Here is a 21,265-nt window from a genome sequence, read left to right as displayed (position 1 = left end):
TCTAAGGGACCAACATTTACTTTAGCCACCCTTTTTCTTTTTATATAACTATAAAAACTCTTACTATCTGTTTTTATATTTTTTGCTAATTTACTTTCATAATCTATCTTCCCTTTCTTAATCAATCTTTTTGTTACTTTTTGCTGTCTTTTAAAGTTTTCCCAATCCTCTATCCTCCCACTAGATTTGGCTACCTTATATGCCCTTGCTTTTAGTCGAATACTATCCTTAATTTCTTTACTTAGCCACGGATGGCTGTCTTTTCTTTTACACCCTTTTCTTCTCAGTGGAATATATATTTTTTGGAAGTTGTAAAATAACTCCTTAAATGTACACCACTGATCATGTATCGTCTTACCCTTTAATCTATTTTCCCAATCCACTCTACTCAATTCCGCTCTCATACCTTCATAGTCTCCTTTATTCAAGCTTAGCACGCTTGTTTGAGATCCAACCTTCTCACCCTCTAATTGAATATGGATTTCAACCATGTTATGGTCACTCATTCCAAGGGGATCCTTTACTAGGACATTTTTAATTAATCCTGTCTCGTTACACAGGGCCAGATCTAAGGTTGCTTGCCCCCTGGTCGGTTCAGTTACATACTGCTCAAGAAACCCATCCCTAATACACTCAATGAACTCATCCTCAAGGCAGCCCTGCCCAATTTGAATTGTCCAATTAATATGATAGTTAAAATCCCCCATAATTATAGATGTTCCCTTATTACAAGCCTCAACTATTTCCTGATTGATACTCCGTCCAACAGAGTTGCAACTGTTCGGAGGCCTATAGACTACGCCCACTAGTGTTTTTTTTCCCTTATTATTCCTTACCTCCACCCAAACTGTTTCATTATCCTGATATTTTGACCCAATATCATTTCTCTGTATTACAGTGATTCCTTCCTTTATTAACATAGCCACCCCACCTCCCCTTCCTTCCTGCCTGTCCTTCCTGATCGTTAAATAACCTGGTATGTTTAATTCCCAGGCATTGTCACCCTGCAGCCATGTTTCTGTAATGGCCACAAGATCATACCCATATGTAGTTATTTGTGCCATTAACTCATCTATTTTGTTACGAATGCTACATGCATTCAGATAGAGAACTTTCAAATATGTTTTGTGACACTTAGTTCCTGCTTTTGCCCTTTTTATTACTTTACCTTTTACTCCATACCTTCTGCCCCTTTCTGACACACTCTGGTTTTTAATTTCCCCACTGCCACCTATGTCTATGACCTTCTCTGTTGTCATTTTTATTATTTGCGCTCTAGGAACCTCCCCCCCACTAGTTAGTTTAAAGCCCTCTCTACAGCCCTAGTTATATGATCCGCCAGGACTCTAGTCCCAGCACTGGCCAAGTGAAGCCCGTATGATACAAATCAATTCCACCGCCCTGCACAGCCATTCCGCCACCACATTTTAATATCAAAACCTGAAGTTTAATTTGTCACCTGTAACATATATTAATCGATTGTACTTTAAAAATTGGTTGTAAAATACTGTCCTTAAATTCCTTTCTGAATAAAACATCCACAGAGCCTTATAATGGTCTTTTAGCTTATATTTAAAATACTCTTTAGATTGATTCTCCTCCCCTTAAAAAACAGAGCATTCCTTCTTTGCACAATCACGAATCTAGCCAAACTGAACATTAAATTAATTGCCGCTCCGCTAGACTCTGGCAGACTCTCCTGCAATCCCCATCTCAAAATTGAGTCCCACGGGATTCCCATTCTCGCTGTTCGGTCCCCACCCAGCAAAAAAGCTTCACACAACTGTCGAACATAGTACTTAAAGTCATTTAACTGCAGACATAACACCAGTAAATGGGACAGAGTCTCATCCTGTGTCCCACACATTGGGCAAGTTGCCGCTTCCACTCGTCCAATCTTGCACAAGACCGTCATGGTAAAAATCCGGTTATGAGCCAATTTGAAATCCAGTTCAATCCATTCTGGGCATTTAAAATTCGCCACACTCCCTTCCAAATCCTGTTGAAGTCCAGCTGTGGGTATATACTCTGCCAAAACTCCTGACCAGCAGGTGTCTTGAATCTCCATTCTCTGACTACCTCATAGAAATCTCAAGTATTACAGTTGTCAAATTGGACTAACTCTCCCCCTTTCTCCAGTACAAAGCTTGGAAAAGCAGGACGCATTTTACTTCCTTTGGAGATTTCCGCATTTATTTCTTCCATCCAATCCTGTGGCATTGCCCTCACAATCTTCTCATACATGATTCCTATTGCTTTTCCTTCTACCTCCTGATCCTCCTCCCACACCATGTCCCTCACTATCGCTTCCGGCAACCAACCTGGAACCACCTCGTATAATACATCTTTCACTGATATAATCCCAGCTTTTATAAAAGCTTGATTAAATAAAACCTCTCCTTCGATGTTGACCCACCTGTTCAAAAATAAGGGCTGTTCTAAAAATTCCTCAGCCCCCTTGGGCATAAACTGCACACTTTTTAAAAATTGAGCCCAAGTCTCTACAACCCCCTTATAAAACCTAGGGAGAAGCTTAATCGATTTCAAAAACATACTATTGTATTCCATACTAGCTGGGGGAGCCCGGCTTTGCCAGGGCTGTTTTGGGCCGGGCGGTTTAAATCGAGTGCCAGGCTTTGGGGCCTCTCTGTGAATCTGCTGCCAGACAACATTTTAAATCGAGTCCCAGGCTTTTGGGCCCTGTCTGTGTCCCTTTGTGAATCTGCTGCCGGGCAACATTTCTACCTTTTAATACCTTGAAAGATGAAAGTGAAAGTACTTATAAAACATTTTTGGTAAATCTTATGTTATTTTTAAAAGAGATACTAACTTTCAAAGTAGTTTGAGCTGGAAGCTGAAGTCATGGCAGTGAAACAATGGCTGCCAGATCCCCGAGATGAAAACGATTAGTCCCGCCCACACACACACACACCGATTGGCCAACCATCAGGGGACCGTACTGTAGGATTGGTCAATCGTGACGGCACAGGATTGGTCGAACCTTGACGTCAGTCAATCAATGCTAGCAGATAATGAGTTTAATTTTGAAGGTTTTTTGCATAAGGCGCGAACAATTTTCGTCCGACCAAAAAGTAAATACGCTTACGAGCGTCCCGGAAGCGTAAGCTTTCTTTGGAGGTAACGCGCGCGTAGGTACGCGGTATAACTTTCGAGCGCATAGCCGGACAGACGCACACCCAAGGACAGACAGAAGGACAGACAGAAGGACAGACAGATCGACTCCTTTATATATATAGATACAATATCCCCTGCCCTCCTATCCCACTTTGTTTTAAAAAATGCTCAAAACAACTCTTCCAAAAACTTGAATTTGACTTCTGAAGAAATCTCTTCACCCATTTGATTCTAAAGGATTTTTTCTTCAAATCAATATCTGGGAAGTTGAGTCCTCCCTGATTTCTCCGTCCAATGATGGTATTGTAAGCCACCAAGGCTGGTTTCCCTTCCCATAAAAACCTCACACAAGCCTCTCGGATGGACTTTTCTGCCCACTCAGGAATATATCCTCCACCGTCAATAAGTACCATAGCTTAGATAGCAGGAGAGCAGACACCACTGTCGCTCTTCCTTGCACTTTCAACCACCTTCTTTCCCATCTTCCCAAAATCTTTTTAATTTTCATAACCTTCAGTTCCCAATTTAACCGATCCACTTCTTCCCTGTCTTTCTTGCACCCCATGAACTTCCAAAACCTCCACCACCTTAAAGGGACATTCCCCCAACCATTTCCCCCTACCCCTCCCTGCAACCAGGCATTGGGACTTACTATAATTCACTCTGGCACCTGAAGCTCTACAATATTCCTCCACTACCTCCATAGCTTTCCTCACTGACTCCCCATTTCTCAATGTTAAGGTTGTGTCATCTGCATATTGGTGTATCACCGACACCAGCCTGGAACTGGGTACCACAATCCCAACTACACCTTGTTTCTTTAGCATCATGTAACCTAATGGTTCTGCTACCAATGTGTACAGCAGTGGGGACAGGGGACAACCCTGTCTCACTGATCTCTGTATCGGAAAATACTTAGATAAAAAACCATTACATTTAACACAGCTAAATATGATTGAATAAAAAATCCTTATCCACTGAATGAAATTTTCCTTGAAACCAAATGCTTCCAAAACCTTCAATAAAAACTCATGAGAGACCCTATCAAAGGCTTTCTCTTGATCTATCTTTAATACATAAGCCTCCCTCCCACTCTCTTCCATGAGTTCTATCGCATCTTGGATTGAGACCACAGAGTCTGCGATGTCCCAGCCTATGACGCCATAGGACTGAGAGGGCCAAACTATCTCCGGTAACACCACCTTCAAACGATTTGCCATAACCCTCGCCAAGATCTTATAATCCACATTTAATAGTGTGATGGGCCTCCAATTCTTCAGATCCCGTCTATCCCCTTTATTTTTATAAGCTAAGCTTATGATACCTCTCCTCATAGATGGGGCCAGGCTTCCCTCAATTTTAATTTCCTTAAAAACTTCTAAGAGCAATGGACTTAAAATCTCGAAAAATTCCTTATAAAATTCTGCACTTAGTCCATCGGACCCTGGGCTTTTCCCCCCCTTCATTCCACTTATTGCTATTTTTATTTCCGCTAATCCTACTTCTTTATCACACATGCTTCTCTCATCCTCCTTTAAACCCTTTTCAATAAAAGCAGTAACCTTCTCCATCTCCAAATTGGAAATGTCTTCTTTTGTATATAGCTCTTGATAAAAGCCACTAGCTGCCTCCAAAATCTCCTCACTTTCATGAATGATCTTCTCCCCAACCTTCAACTCCTCAATTAGCGATAATCTCTGTCACAGCTTCTCTTGCTCTAGAAAATATCTAGTGCATCTTTCGCCCTCCAATGCATCTCTAGCCTTTGCACGGAGAATGGCCCCCTTGCATTTTTCAGCTTGCAATAATTCCCACTCTTCCTTTAGCACCCGGAACTTAGTCTCAGCTCCCTTATCCCCTCCGTCAACTGCTTTACAGACATCCGTAAACCTTTTGTTTATATTCTCTTCTCGATGCCGGTTAGCTGCCACCATCTTTTTCCCATAACGTACCGAAAAAACTTTTACCTCATATTTGAAATTGTCCCACCAAACTCTTCTTTCTTTCAAGAACAAAAGTTCCTTCTGAGCATTCTTTATTATATTTATAATCCCTTCTTTACAAGCACTTTCCTTCAGGTATTGATTGTTTAAAATCCACACCCCTGAACCGATCTTAACTCTGCTGTTCCTAATTCTAAGAACCAAAGCCGAGTGATCACTAAAAAATACTTTTTTATAATAAATCTCCATCACCTCCGAACTTAACCCTTCCCGCATTAACACAAAATCTATTCAGCTCTGTTTTAAAACATCACCCACCCAACCTGCTCTGGAGAACTCCCTTTTTATGGGGTTCCGGACCCTCCATAAGTCTCTCAAATTTAAATTTGCCATCATTTTTATAATCATCCCTCTGGAGTTATCCTCTTTAAAGGTCATCTGGGCTGAAATGTCCATCCAAGATAAAAATACATTAAAATCCCCCACTATACAAGGATTTTCCACCTCTGCCACTTCAGTGAATAACCCCCGAAAAAACTCGCGACGCTTGCAATGGTCGTTCGGTGCATAAATATTAAAAAGATCACAATTAAATCGCTCCAATTTTACCCTTAGCCATAAAAATCTCCCCTCAGTGTCCTTGTCCACCAAGGCAACATTCTCTTCTATGGACAGACTCACCAAAACAGCCACCCCTCTACGGTTATTGTTTGCACAACTTGCAAACACCTCTCCCTTCCAAACCTTCTGAACTCTTTCTAGAATATCCTCATCCCAAAAGGTTTCTTGCAGACACAACAAGTCCGTGCCTTTAAAACCCTGCAACAACTGCTGCAATTTCTTCTCACCCCTCAGTCCGTTCACATTGATCGAGACCAACGTAATCATGGCCCCAAAGAAGGGAAGTGTAAAGTCTATAGGTTGTGCAGTAAATAACTTCAGAGACTTTAGAAGTACAAACAAAACAAGTTGGGCAGGACAGGACATAGTAATATTCGGAGTCGTCCGACAGGTCAGCGAGAGGGTCTTCTATGTCCTCCCTACCCAGCTGGACGTCAGCCAGCTTTTGTTCCAAATCCAGACATCTTTCCTGAAGAGACTTCTTCACATGTTCCGCTTCCTCTAACTTTTTCTGGGCTTTCAGCAAGTTGTTTACTAATGACCTCATTTGTGAGTTTAATACTTCAACTTCCTTTGGAGATTGATTGATCGGACTATTCAATCCCTCTACCGGAGCAGTTGTTTCAGCGTTCTGTTGTTCAACCTTGACATGAGTCAGCGTACTTTTGGTATCTAAGGGTTGCTCTGCTGCCATCTTCTCAGTCTGTGTTGCAACCTCGGCTATTTCAATAACTTTTGAGAGCTCCAAACCCTTCTCCTCTGACGATTTAAGCTCATGTTCATGGCCCATTCTTACGGTCTCTGTGTTTCTTACAGTTTCCTTTTCTTCCACTGAAAAGATTTCCAGTCGCATCTGTTCTTCAAGTCGTTGGACCTCGGCCATTGCCGCTTCATATTTATTTTGTGTTTCCTTTAATAATTTAACGAGTTCTTGGACATCCTGTATTCCCTGTTCTGGTATGTCTTCCACCACTAATTTTTTTTCTATGGATTGAATCCCTAACGATGAGTCAGCCTTGGCCTGAAGCTCATCAAACATTTCCTGCAGACTTTGTAATTCTTGCTTATGGTCAACCTTTAGTCGTTCATGTTCAACCTTTAGTTGTTCATATGCTTTCACTAACACGAGCTTTTCGGAAGTTGCCAAGTTAACCCCTTCCAGGATTGTAGTCCGAGCCTGTTCATACTGTTCTTTCAACTCGTTACACTCTGCTTGCAACAAGTCGTAGAGGTGAACTGGAATACCATCCTGACTTCCTGAAGATTCCTCTTCCTTTGGATCGTTCTGTGTATATTCCAGTTCCTGAACAGCCTCAGGGAGATGTGATTGGTACTTGGCCACGATGGCTCTATGGTCGCTCTCTGCTTGAGCGAGCTGTCTCTGTTGTCTTTCCAGGGACTCCCATTCGGTGTCCCAGAACTTTTTCATCTTTTCCATCTCTTGTACGAGACGGGCACTCAACTGTTCTAATTGTCGTTGTACTTTGACATAACGTTGAGTTCTAGCCCGGTGTTCCTCCGTAATGCATATGTCTGTAGCTTGAACAGACTCAGAATTCTCTGTCTTTATGCACGCCATCGATTTCCCAACCTTAGTCCGTGAGTTCATGTTAACCTTGTTTTTCATACATAAGCTGGACTTATCGTCTTCCGGCTCGGAGTCTGAGCTGCTTGTCTGCACCGAGTCCTCACTCGTCATTGCTTGTAGGTAGTGCCATTCCATGTCTATTTTCTTGATCCACTCCCGTCCCAGAAGTGGTGGTCCTCCCTCAGGTAGTACGTACAGATACATTCGTGGGTGTTCTTTACCCCTATCTCTCACCTTGACTCGTATTTTTCCCAGGGGGTATACATGATGCCCCGTGTATGTCTGTAATACGAATTTGGTATTTCTTAAGGGTATGTGAGAGAATAGCCGGTGATAGTCCTTTTGGTTGATGACGGATACAGCTGATCCCGTGTCCAGCTCCATTCGTACTTGGACTCCCGCTATTTTTAGTGTGACCCAGATCAACTGTAGATCAGTTACTTTACCCACATTGTGGATTCTCAGACTATCCAGCTCCTGGCTGTTTGGGTCTGAGTCTGAATTTTGTTCGTCTGAACTCTTTTCAGCCACCTGATGCACCTTGTTGTACTTTTCTTGTGGTGGTGGCTTCCTTTGCTTGTTGGTCTTCTTTCCGGACCTGCATACCTTCGCGATGTGACCCAGTTTGCCACATTTCCTGCACTCTTGGTTCTTAAACCAGCACTGATTCTGGTCGTGCGTTGTCTTTCCACAACGGTAGCATTTGGAAGTACTTGCTGTAATTTGGTCCACCCCGAGTGCCGCCGCCTTTAGTTGCATTTCCGCCGTCCCTTTCGCTGCGGCTTCGTGCGATGAAGCTATGAGGACAGCCCTGTCCAGTGTGAGGTCGTTTTCTTCCAGAAGTCGCTTCTGCGTGCTTTCTTTGGACAATCCGCATACGAACTTGTCCCGCAGCGCCTCTGTCAAATTCCCTCCAAACTGGCAGTATTTCGCTAGCTTACGCAGTTCGACTAAGTATTCCGCATTGCTTTCATCTTGCCTCTGGGTTCTTGCGTAAAATTTAAATCGTTCAGCCAGCATCAATGGTGTGGGGTTCAAGTGATCCTTCAACACTGTTACGATCTCTTCGAAGGTCTGGTCCACTGGTTTAACTGGTGCTATTAGATGTTTCAAAAGCCCGTATGTTTTTGCTCCCATCGAATTTAACAAAGTTATTGCCTTGTCGTCATCCTCAATTTCGTTGGCTACGCAATATATTTCTATGCGTTCCACATACGTGGCCCAGTCTTCTATTTCTGCATTAAAGTCATTAGTATTTCCTCGCTTAGGCATCTTCTTCTCTTTTTGAGAACAGTACAAGTATTGCTTTACTTATACTTATTTTCCCTCTCTTCTTGAGAACACACCAGCCTTTCTGAAAAATCTTATTACTTTTCTGAAATTCTTAATAATTTCCAAGATGGCGGTTTCCCGCTTCTTCCTTCTTCTTCAGCGGTTTTCCCCGAAAAATGGCGGCTTTCCCGCGCTTCTCGCTCTCCCCGCCCACTTTAATGGCGGTTTTCCCGCACTTGACGGTCTTCACCCGGTCCCCCGACGCCGTCTGTCAGCCCGAGTGCGGCCCTTATCTATAATGCGATCGCTGGATCGCGAAGCGGCTGCCGGCCCTTATCTGTAGATGCGATCGCTGGCTTGCAACGCCTCCCGCTCGGCTCTGGCTCCCCCGCTCGCGCGGCTCTCGGCTTTGACACTCCCGCGCCTACTCGCAGGCTCAGCGCTTCGTGGCAGCGGTTGCTGCACGGCTTCTCACACTGCCCGCGGTCCGGCTGTCACCCGACGCTGTTGGACCCGAATGCTTTGCCCTTCTCCTCCAAATACTTCTACCCCGTTTTTTTATTTATTTGTTTTAATTTTTTTTCCTACTCACAGTCTCTTCGGCCGCCTTGTTTTAGGCTGATTGGCTCGCTCAAGATGTGGTAGCAGGGTAATCTGTGCCTGTTGCTGCCGCAGCTTTGCTTTTAATCTTCCAGCTTCCAGTAAGTACTATACTTTTAGTAGACGGAGCCTCGTGTTTTCTTTTTGAAGCTCTCTGTTACTGGTTAGTCTTGCCGCAGGGTACGATCGGACTCGTCGCCACTGTAAAGTCTATAGGTTGTGCAGTAAATAACTTCAGAGACTTTAGAAGTACAAACAAAACAGGTCTTTACTATTCAGAGGTCTGGGCGATTTCTGATCTAGTTAACGTATCACAACCCTTATATACTGGTGTGGTCACTATCGGTATTACAGTATACATGAGCCAATAAATAGTGCCACCCTAAAGTAGTGCTCTTAAAGGCGAACGGTCACATTCTATAGTTCCCTTAAAGGTAAACGGTTACATACACAACAGGAAGTATGCCCAATAATCTCCCCATCATTTAATCTCTGGCTTTTCCCTCCTCTCATGCTCCTTCTCAACTTTTCGGGCAGCTGTTGCTTTTTCCTGCAGCCTCCGGCTCTTTTTCCCCTCCTGTTTGAACCCTCCCTGCTGTTTCAGCCTCTTCCTTGCCTTAACTTTGGGCCCAGGAGCTCCCTTTCTCCCTCCTTCTGCCCCTCACTAACCTTTCCTTTTCCACATGATGCCACCCCATCCCCGACTTCCATGTCTCTGTCCCCCTCTAATTCCTCACACTCAAGCTCTTCTGCAACCCCTTGTGCCTGCTCCCCGTCAGATACATAATCCTGCTCCCCGTCAGATACTTCATCTCCCATAGAGAGTCTTCCTGCTATCGCAGTTTCTCCCACTGTGCTGCCCCCTTCGACCACGTCTCTACTTCTGACCCTTGCACCTTGTTCCCTCACTCCATGGGACAATGGCGTACCTAAATTGTTCCCTTCTGACGTCTCTATCTCGCCGATCCCATTCTGCTGTCCCTTTAAGGCTCCTGCCTCTTGCACCCTCTCCCCACCCCGCCCCCTCCCGCTCACCAAAATATCCGACTCCCCGCCTTTCCCCGGAGCACTCACTTCCACCACACACCCCGCTCCTGCCTCCTCTCCCCCCGCAGACACCAGACTCCCCAGGGGGAGCCGAACTGCACTAAGGCTCGAGTCTGCACTCGACCCTTGCTGCCCGCTGCTGTCTTTGTTCCCCTCCATAGCACTCGCCGTGTTTTCCGCCATCTCCATCTCCGCTCCGCCAACCTCTGCCTCTTCCTGTGCTCCTTTTTCCTTCATTTTACCGGCTGTTTCCTCCGACTGCACCGCACCTCCAGCCGTTCCACACTCCTCTCCTGCTCCTTCTCCCATCTTCTCATCACTCATTTCGCTCCCTTCTGCCACACACTCACAGCGGGCGGGGCCTTTACGACACACCCCACAGCTCTCCGCCTTGCAGCTCCGCGCGATATGTCCCGACTCACCGCAATTGTAACAATACAAATCAGGACAGTTTCTCACGAGATGGTCATGTCCCAGACAATAGTAACACACCTTTACTTGGTTATCATGCAGCACACGAAAGTATTGTGCTTCCAGTGTCCCGAACTTCATACTGTAAGGCAAAGACCTTACCCCCTCTGGGAACCGCACCTTTACATACCGGGTTCCGTCTGCTACCCGTGTTCCCGGATAGTACCTCATCTTTATTTCGGAACAGATTTTAATGCCCCACGACTCCAACTTTTTGCTCAGCACTTCGTCCTCGATGTACACAGGCAAGTTCAAAAATGAAACCACCACCTCCTCTGAATATAGCAGAGTCACCTCCAAAAATTTCTCCCCAACTTTCAGACTGAGCAGCAGTTTTTCCACCTCCTCACGGCCACTGACCGTCACCTCAAATCCCACATTTGGTTTTGGTCGGCAGGCAAAACAGCTTCCCTCACCACAGTCCTCATGAACTGCCTGGATTATATCCCAGGCTCGAATCTTCTTATCTTCACATTGCACCACCACCGTATTTTCTTTACCAAACCTCCTGAGGTCCCGGCCCAAATCTTTGGGCCTTTTTTTTCCCCCTTCCCACCACAGTTTCTTCCCTAATAAAATTCCTCTCGGGAATATTGTCCTCTGAGGGGCCCGGCACTCCGGACCCCTCAGCAGCCATCTGGCTGTTTTTTGTGGGCCAAAAAGGCCCTAAAACCTGAAAACAACACCCCAAAACCCTCCACCAACTTTTTACAAAACTTCCTCCAACACCCAGCTGCAATTAGGCAACCAGTCACACCTGGCTCACTCCTAGCCTCTCCCACCTAGAGAGTGGGAGCTGACTCAGAGGTGAGAATACTACTACTGAGCCACGGCTGATGATGAAGAAGTCATTTAGATATACCTGAAGAATTATATAATAGAAATCAAAACGATTAGAAAATATCAGCCCCAAACTCCAACCTCAGCTAAAATCCCAACTAACAATCCTGACATCCAAAGGAAATCCTTTCCTAAGCAGTTGGCCATGCCACTTCAAGTGCCGTTCAAGAGCTCTGAGGCGGGAGTCATTATTAATGCTGCAGCATATCCTGACAGAGTTAACCTGCATAATGTAGCTAAACTGTTTCATTTTGTTTTACAGGTACGTATCAACAGCAAAGGTCTTGTTTATTCTGTCATACTTCTTCTAGGATCCGTGGCACTCACAGTAAGTAAGCTGCTTTCTACACACACAAATATTCTCTAAAGGTGCAAGTTGCATCTCCAGATCCATGACACAAAATCAGTAATGACTGATGGTTTTGAGTCCCATGTTATGCCTTCTGCTGGCCAATCCTAGCACAGCATTGACAGTTTTTTGAGGTTGTAACTAGCAGAATAGATAAGGGGGAACCAGTGTATTTGGATTTTCAAAAGGCATTCGATAAGGTGCCACACAAGAAGTTATTAAACAAAATTAGAGCTCATGAGATTGGGGTAATATATTAGCATGGATTGAGGATTGGTTGACGGACCGAAACAGAGAGTGGGAATAAGCAGGTCATTTTTGGGTTACATAGAAACATAGAAGATAGGAGCAGGAGTAGGCCATTTGGCCCCTCAAGCCTGCTCCGCCATTCAATGAGATCATGGCTGATCATCCAAATTCAGTACCCTGTCGCTGCCTTCTCCCCATATCCCTTGATCCCTTTAGCCTTAAGAAATATATTTAACTCCTTCTTGAATATATTTAATGAATTGGCCTCAACTGCCTTCTGTGGTAGAGAATTCCACAGGTTCACCACTCTTTGGGTGAAGAAATTCCTCCTCATCTCTGTCCTAAATGACTTACCCCTTATCCTTAGACTGTGACCCCTGGTTCTGGACTCCCCGGCCATCGGGAACATCTTTCCTGCATCAAGTCTGTCTAGTCCTGTTAGAATTTTATAAGTTTCAATGAGATCCCCTCTCATTCTTCTAAACTCCAGCGAGTATAAGCCCAATCGACCCAATCTCTCCTCATACGTCATTCCTGCCATCCCAGGTATCAGTCTGGTGAATCTTCGCTGCACTCCCTCCATGGCAAGAACATCCTTCCTCAGATAAGGTGACCAAAACTGCACACAATACTCAAGATGTGGTCTCACCAAGGCCCTGTACAACTGCAGCAAGACATCCTTGTTCCTGTACTCAAACCCTCTTGCTACGAAGGCCAACATACCATTTGCCTTCTTAACTGCCTGCTGCACCTGCATGCTTACCTTCAGTGACTGGTGCACAAGGACACCCAGGTCTCGTTGCACTTCCCCTTCTCCCAACCTATTGCCGTTCAGATAATAATCTGCCTTCCTGTTTTTACCACCAAAGTGGATAACCTCGCATTTATCCACATTATACTGCATCTGCCATGCATCTGCCCAATCACCCAACCTGTCCAAATCATACTAGAGTTTCTCGGCATCCTCCTCACAGCACACACGCCCACCCAGCTTTGTGTTGTCTGCAAACTTGGAGATATTACATCTAGTTCCCTCGTCTAGATCTAGTGTTGGCAGGCTGTAACTAGTGGGGTACCACAAGGATCAGTGCTTGGGCCTCAGTTATTCACAATCTATTTCAATGATTTGGATGAGGGGACTAAATGTAATATATCCAAGTTTGCTGATGATACAAAGTTAGGTGGGAATGTAAGTTGTGAGGATGATGCAAGGAGGCTTCAAGGGGATATAGACAGGCTAAATGAGTGGGCAAGAACATGGCAAATGGAATATAATGTTGAGAAAGTGAAGTTCTCCACTTTGGTAGGAAAAATAAAAAAGCAGAGTATTTTTTAAATGCTGAGAGATCGGGAAATGTTGGTGTTCAGAGGGACCTGGGTGTCCTTGTACACGAATCACTGAAAGTTAACATGCAGGTACAGCAAGCAATTAAGAAAGCAAATGGTGTGTTGGCCTTTATTACAAGAGGATTTGACTATAAGAGTAAAGACGTCTTACTGCAATTATCTAGGGCCCTGGTGGGACTACACCTGGAGTATTGTGTACAGTTTTGGTCTCCTTACCTATGGAAGGATATACTTGCCATAGAGGGAGTGCAACGAAGGTTCACCAGACTGATCCCTGGGATGGGGGGATTGTCCTATGAGGAGAGATTGAGTAGACTAGGCCTATATTCTCTGGAGTTTAGAAGAATGAGAGGTGATCTCATTGAAACATACAAAATTCTTACAGGGCTTGACAGGGTAGATGCAGGGAGGATGTTTCCCCTGGCTGGGGTGTCTAGAACCAGGGGTCACAGTCTCAGAATAAGGGGTTGTCCATTTAAGACTGAGATGAGGAGAAATTTCTTCACTCAGAGGGTGCTGAATCTTTGGAATTCTCTACCGCAGAGGGCTGTGGAGGCTCAGTCGTTGAGTATATTCAAGGCAGAGATCGATAGATTTTTGGATATTAAGGGAATCAAGGGAGATGGGGATCAGGCAGGATGGTGGAGTTGAGGCAGAAGATCAGCCATGATCTTAATGAATGGTCATGATGTGGAGATGCTGGTGTTGGACTGGGGTGGACAAATGTGAGAAGTCACACAACACCAGGTTATAGTCCAACAGCTTTATTTGAAATCACAAGCTTTCGGAGCGCTGCTCCTTCGTCAGGCGAAGTGACGAAGGAGCAGCGCGCCGAAAGCTTGTGATTTCAAATAAAGCTGTTGGACTATAACCTGGTGTTGTGTGACTTCTCACATTAATGAATGGTGGAGCAGGCTCGAGGGGCCGAATGGCCTACTCCTGCTTCTATTTCTTATGTTCTTAAGTACTTGGGCAAATGCTCGTCTCAAGCTGGAGTATGGCGACAGTACATGTGGAAAGCAATCTGCTGTTACTTATTTTAGAAGTCTCCTGTCTGTGATGGCTTTACAAAATGTAAGCCCAGTTATAGCAGTGTGAAAACTATAGTCGGGAATGTATTCTGTACTGAATGATATAACTATGTTTAATACAGTAAGGATTATATTTGGCGCACATACCAACAGTTCTGTTATTCCATACGAACATATGAAAATGACTGACAGGAAAAGACCTACTGGTCCATCAGATAGTTGTGATGCCTGATCCATCACAATGCATACACCTGCCACCCACCTGGAGCCATGTAATCTCCTGGGAGAGGCAAAACATCAAATAAAAATCCAGTCCAATAAAGGAAAAAAAATACTTGAAAATTCCTCTCCGACCCCTTAGGCAATCAAAACTTGTCCAGGTGATCACATTAGCCCCGCTTTATGTTACAGGGTACTTATCTCTTGTACAAGGTGATCGCCACCCCAGCCAGCAACAGGTCCAGCTCTCATTTGAAGGAATTCAGCGAATCAGCGTTCACTGCACGAGGCAGCAGCCTGTTCCACAGGTCCACTATTCTCTGGGAAAAGAAAAAACGCCTAGCATCCAACCTAGTTTTGCCCTTACATAACCTATCTAGTTGAATTAATTGACCTATAATGAACACAATCCAGCCCCTTCATTATTTTATAAACCTCAATCAATCACTCCTAAGTCTACGCTTCTCTAAAGTAGAGAGACTCAGCTTGTTGAGCCTATCTGGGTAACTAAGGTGTTTTAAACTGGGAATGAATCTTGTGGCCCTCTTCTGCACCCTTTCTAAAGCTTCAATATCCTCCACCATGTGAAGAGACCAAAACTGGGCACAGTATTCGAACTGAAGCCTAACCAAGGTCTTGTACAATGTCAAAATTGTATACTTTGTGTCCTGTGAATACACGCTAGAACCTTGTTGGCTTTAGCAATAGCTTCATGGCATTAGCCGTGGACCTTTAGAGATTGATGCATTGATAACCAGATCTCTTTCTTTCACCACTGGCTTTAATTTTTTTCCCTGTGAGATGTATATGTATGTATAGCATTTGACCTGCCCACGTGTAGAGCACTACACTTTTCTAAGTTAAAGATCATTTGCCAAACACGGGTCCAATCCCTAAACACATCGAGATCTGCTTGTAGTAGTTAAGCATCCGCTATAGTCCTAATTCTCACACACTTCTTGTAGTTATCAGACTGATGGGTGTAATTGACAGTCTGAGAGCTGTATTCATCATTTTGATGCTGGATGTATTAGGTTGGGAGCTGTACTTATCAGTCTAATGAATACATTCACCAGTCTGAGAGCTGTATTCATCAGTCTGATGGTATAGTTATTAAGTTGGGCGCTGTACTCATCAGGCTAATGGCTGCATTCACCAGTATGAGAGCTGTATTTATCAGGCTGTATTACTGAAGTTTCAGTCATTGTGCTGCATTTTAACAATCTAAGTACTTGATTATCTATTCTGAGAGTTGTTTATCATTGAATGTTGAATTTAACGGTTTGGCAGTCATGCATTTAGCAGTCTCATGTGCCTCTCCAGGGGCATCATTACGAATTTGCAACAGGCTGTGTCTGAAAACAATATTCTGTGGCAGCGATTTTCCCTACCTCAGCAGGTCCATGGCGGGCGACGTCTGTGGCGGGTCGTGGCCTCGCTGTTGGCTCCATCCTGGCCTCCGACATGACTTTCCCCTGATTGAGCTTGTTAAGCCTGTCCAGCGAGTTTCCTGGCCAATTGAAGGAAGCGGGTCTGATGACGTCATTTGATGATGCATCATCAGCCGATTTCCTTGAAGGGACTATGCGCAAATTTACTTTGACATTTGTGCTGTCAGTGATCTACAGCATTGAGGTGCTGCAAACACTGACAAGGACTGCACAAAGGTGCACGCTGCACCCAGGCTCTCCCATGACTCCCTCCATATGCTTATGGAGGAGTCACAGCACGCAGGGAGGTCCTCTTCCCTTCCCATGGGTGGAAGAGCCCTCCCCAGGACACCAACGCAGCCTGGTTTCACATTGCACAGGAGGACACAAGCAGAGATGTCGTCAGGAGGACCAGGCTGCAGTGGCACAAAGCTTTCAATGATCTCAGTAGATCACGAAAAGTTACTGTAAACCCACATTCAACCTCATCCTGCTGTGCCACTTGTCACATCCCCATCACTGTTGTCACTGTTGAGGGGGATGGCTTATCAGAGGAAGGCAGCAGCAGCCAACTTCCTGGCACCAGGGAGGAAAAAGAGGGGTAGAGCTATAGTAATAGGGGATTCTATTGTAAGGGCAATAGATAGGCGTTTCTGCGGCCGCAAACGAGACTCCAGGATGGTGTGTTGCCTCCCTGGCGCAAGGGTCAAGGATGTCTCAGAGCGGCTGCAGAACATTTTGGAAGGGAAGGGTGAACAGACAGTTGTCGTGGTACATATAGGTACCAACGATATAGGTAAAAAACAGGATGAGGTCCTAAAAGCTGAATATAGGGAGTTAGGAGGTAAATTAAAAAATAGGACCTCAAAGGTAGTAATCTCAGGATTGCTACCAGTGCCACGTGCTAGTCAGAGTAGAAATAGAAGGATATTTCAGCTGAATACATGGCGAGAGGAATGGTGCAAGGGGGAGGGATTCAAATTCCTGGGACATTGGAACCGGTTCTGGGGGAGGTGGGACCAGTACAAACGGGACGGTTTGCACCTGGGCAGGGCCGGGACCGATGTCCTTGGGGAAGTGTTTGCTAGTGCTTTGGGGGAGGGTTTAAACTAAAATGGCAGGGGGTTGGGGACCTGAGCAGGGAGACAGAGGAAAGGGAAACAAGGATAAAAGCAAAAGATAGGAAGGAGAAAAACAAAAGTGGCAGTCAGAGAAATCAACGGTTTAAATCAAACATGGCCACAGTAAATAATAATTCTAAAAGGTCTAAGAGCGTTAAAAAAACAAGCCTGAAGGTTTTGTGTCTTAATGCGAGGAGCATTCGTAATAAGGGGGATGAATTAGCTGCGCAAATAGAGGTAAAGGAATATGATTTGATTGGGATTATGGAAGCATGACTCCAGGGTGGCCAAGGCTGGGAACTCAACATCCAGGGGTATTCAATATTCAGGAAAGATAGGCAAAAAGGAAAAGGAGGTGGGGTAGCATTTCTGGTTAAAGAAGGGATTAACACAATTGTAAGGAAGGATATTAGCTCTGATGATGTGGAATCTGTATGGGTAGAACTGAGAAATACCAAGGGGCAGAAAACGTTAGTGGGAGTGGTATGTAGACCTCCAAACAGTAATGCGGAGGTTGGGGATGGCATTAAAAGGGAAATTAGAGAAGCAGGGCACAGCAGTCATCATGGGTGACTTTAATCTACATATAGATTGGGCTAACCAAATTAGTAACAATACTGTGGAGGAGGAATTCCTGGAGTGTTTATGGGATTGTTTCCTGGACCAATATGTCAAAGAACCAACCAGAGATCAGGCCATCTTAGACTGGGTATTATGTAATGAGAAAGGATTAATTAGCATTCTCATTGTACGAGGCCCCTTGGGTTGGAGCAATCATAATATGATAGAATTCTTTACTAAGATGGAGAATGAAGTAGTTGACTCAGAGACTAGGGTCCTGAATTTAAATAAAGGAAACTACGATGGTCTGAGGCGCGATTTGGGTAGGATTGATTGGGGAATGTCACTCAAAGGGTTGACGGTGGATAGGCAATGGCAAACATTCAAAGACCACATGGATGAACTACAGAATTTGTTCATCCCAGTTTGGCATAAAAATAAAACAAAAAAGGTGACTCAAACATGGCTAACAAGGGAAATTAGGGATAGCATAAGATCCCAGGAGAGGACATATAAATTGGCCAGAAAAAGCAGTAAACCTGAGGATTGGGAGCAGTTTAGGATTCAAGAAAGGAGGACAAAGGGATTAATTAAGAGGGGGAAAATAGAATATGAGAGTAAGCTTGCAGAGGACATAAAAACTGACTGTAAAAGCTTTTATAGATATGTGAAGAGAAAAAGATTAGTGAAGTCAAGCGTAGGTCCCTTGCAGTCAGAATCAGGAGAATTTATCATGGAGAACAAAGAAATGGCAGACCAATTAAATACATATTTTGGTTCTGTCTTCACAAAGGAGGACACAAATACCTCCCAGAGATGTCAGGGAACATAGGGTCTGATGAAAGGGAGGAACTGAAAGAAATCAGTATTTGTAGGGAAATGGTGTTAGGGAAATTGACGGGATTGAAGGCCGATAAATCCCCAGGGCCTGATAATCTACATCCTCGGGTACTTGAGAAAGTGGCCCTAGAAATAGTAGATGCATTGCTGATCACCTTCCAACATTCGATGAACTCTGGAACAGTTCCCATGGATTGGAGGGTAGCTAATGTTACCCCACTATTCAAAAAAGGTGGTAGAGAGAAAACGGGGAATTACAGACCGGTAAGCCTGACATCGGTAGTGGGAAAAATGCTAGAGTCCATTATAAAAGATGTAATAGCAGAGCACTTGGAAAACAGTGACAGGATAAGACAAAGTCAACATGGATTTACAAAAGGTAAATCGTGCTTGACTAATCTACTGGAATTTTTTGAGGATGTAACTGGTAAAATAGGTAAGGGAGAACCAGTGGATGTGGTGTATTTGGACTTTCAGAAGGCTTTCAATAAGGTCCCGCATAAGAGATTAGCATGTAAAGTTAAGGCACATGGGATTGGGGGCAAGGTATTGACTTGGATAGAGAACTGGTTGGCAGACAAAAAGCAAAGAGTTGGAATAAACGGGTCTTTTTCCGAGTGGCAGGCAGTGACTAGTGGGGTACCGCAGGGAGTGTCCTTGTGCACCAGTCGCTGAAGATAAGCATGCAGGTGCAGCAGGTGGTTAAGAAGGCAATGGTATGTTGGCCTTCGTAGCGAGAGCGTTTGAGTACAGGAACAAGGATGTCTTGCTGCAGTTGTACAGGGCCTTGGTGAGGCCACACCTTGAGTATTGTGTGCAGTTTTGGTCGCCTCATCTGAGGAAGGATGTTCTTGCCATGGAAGGAGTTCAGCGAAGATTCACCAGGCTGATACCTGGGATGGCAGGAATGACATATGAGGAGAGATTGGGTCGATTGGGCTTATACTCGCTGGAGTTTAGAAGAATGAGAGGCGATCTCATTGAAACTTATAAAATTCTGACAGGACTGGACAGACTAGATGCAGGAAGGATGTTCCTGATGGTCGGGGAGTCCAGAACCAGGGGTCACAGTCTAAGGATAAGGGGTAAGCCATTTAGGACAGAAATGAGGAGGAATTTCTTCACCCAGAGAGTGGTGAACCTGTGGAATTCTCTACCACAGAAGGCAGTAAAGGCCAATTCATTAAATATATTCAAGAAGGAGTTGGATATATTTCTTAAGGCTAAAGGGATCAAGGGGTATGGGGAGAAAGCAGGGACAGGGTACTGAATTTGGATGATCAGCCATGATCGCATTGAATGGCGGAGCAGGCTCGAGGGGCCGAATGGCCTACTCCTGCTCCTATCTTCTATGTTTCTATATTTCTATCTCTCTGCCTTCCCTACCCTACTCCTGCACATCCTTACTCACACCAACTTACCTTGCACCTCCACCTATCCCTCTCTATCTAGATTATCACTTCCCCTTCTCACTAGCCACCCCTCACACGCACCCTCATCCTAGTCCAATCATACCAACTAAGAACACACAAGGGTAAGCACTTGTGTGTTTTAGCCAATGTTCATGTAAAGTTTCTGTTAATGTGCTGTCAAACATTGAAATCTTTATTTTCAATACTTTGCATTCTTGGACAGATTTGTGTGCACCTTTGGAAGTGGCTTAGTGAGTTGCAGTGAATGGTGAGACATAACGGTACCTCCCGCAATGTGATGAGTGTGAAAGAAATGGCTTGGGCATTGTAGGGATGCTTTATGGTGTTGGTGTGAGATGGTGCCAACCTGGCGCATCATGTGGCAGCCAGGGTGTGCAGCATCAAGTGAAGTAAATCTGGCTATGGTGAAGCCATCCCTGGCCTCCCAGGCAGCAATGTGGTTGGGTGCTGATACCCTCTGTCCTGTGCAATATCAGATGATTGCAGAGAAGGTTGGTGTGGTTGTTGGTGCCTCTGGTTTGCCTGTTGATGCTGGTGTTGGGGCTGATCGTGGTGGGATTCTGAGGACCAAGTTGAGAGAGTTTCAAGGGCACCCATGCTGATGGAATAGATGGCAGGTGAAGTAGAGATGACAGAAGCAATCTGTCAATGGTGGGAGAGGTAATGAGGTCAGACTGGATGGAGACTTGTGTAAAGACTTGCAGCATCCTTAATCTGTAGTGGAAATGCAGTTTAAAGATGCTAGTGCTTAAGGGAAGATATCTGAATCAGCTTGAAGCTTTTAGTTGACATTTGAAGCTGTCAACTCATCAGCTGATTCAATGGCCACTGACCTCCCACCTCAACTTCACTGACGAGGTCCAGGCACAGCGGGAAACCTGTGGGAGACCTGTGAAAGTTAAAAATCTGGGAAAGAAAGCTTGTTAAGTGGCTGTAAACAAGCCACTAATTATTTGAATTGGGTCCCCCGCCGCTGCCTATTGAGTCTGCTCAGCGCTGGCAGATCCGACATCAGGAAATGCAGGTGTTTTGACAGTGGGTTCCCGACCCACTGTCAATCATTTTAAATTTCTCAGCTGATCCATCACCAATCAGGCCCGCTGAGTGCCGGCAAAATTGTGGCCAGAGTCTCTATTCAACAGTATTTAGGAGGCTGAAGTATTCTTTA

At 44.8% G+C, this 21,265-nt stretch overlaps 1 protein-coding gene across 1 annotated transcript in view; it reads left to right on the top strand.

Moving 5' to 3' along the window:
* The window catches only part of LOC147109159 (sodium/potassium/calcium exchanger 4-like), a 71,323-nt gene that overhangs the window by 38,203 nt on the left and 11,855 nt on the right, over nt 1-21,265 (top strand). The window contains exon 7 of the mRNA XM_086002806.1: nt 11,780-11,845. Within this exon, the coding sequence (XP_085858932.1) occupies nt 11,780-11,845 (66 nt within the window). The remainder of the gene's footprint in view (nt 1-11,779; nt 11,846-21,265) is intronic.

The sequence above is a fragment of the Somniosus microcephalus genome, chromosome 12 (assembly GCF_052327205.1).
Source record: "Somniosus microcephalus isolate GS21.2 chromosome 12, FLI_Smic_1.0, whole genome shotgun sequence".
NCBI lineage: Eukaryota > Metazoa > Chordata > Chondrichthyes > Squaliformes > Somniosidae > Somniosus > Somniosus microcephalus.
Note: the sequence above shows the minus strand (reverse complement) of the source record. Positions and strands in the feature narration are given on the sequence as shown.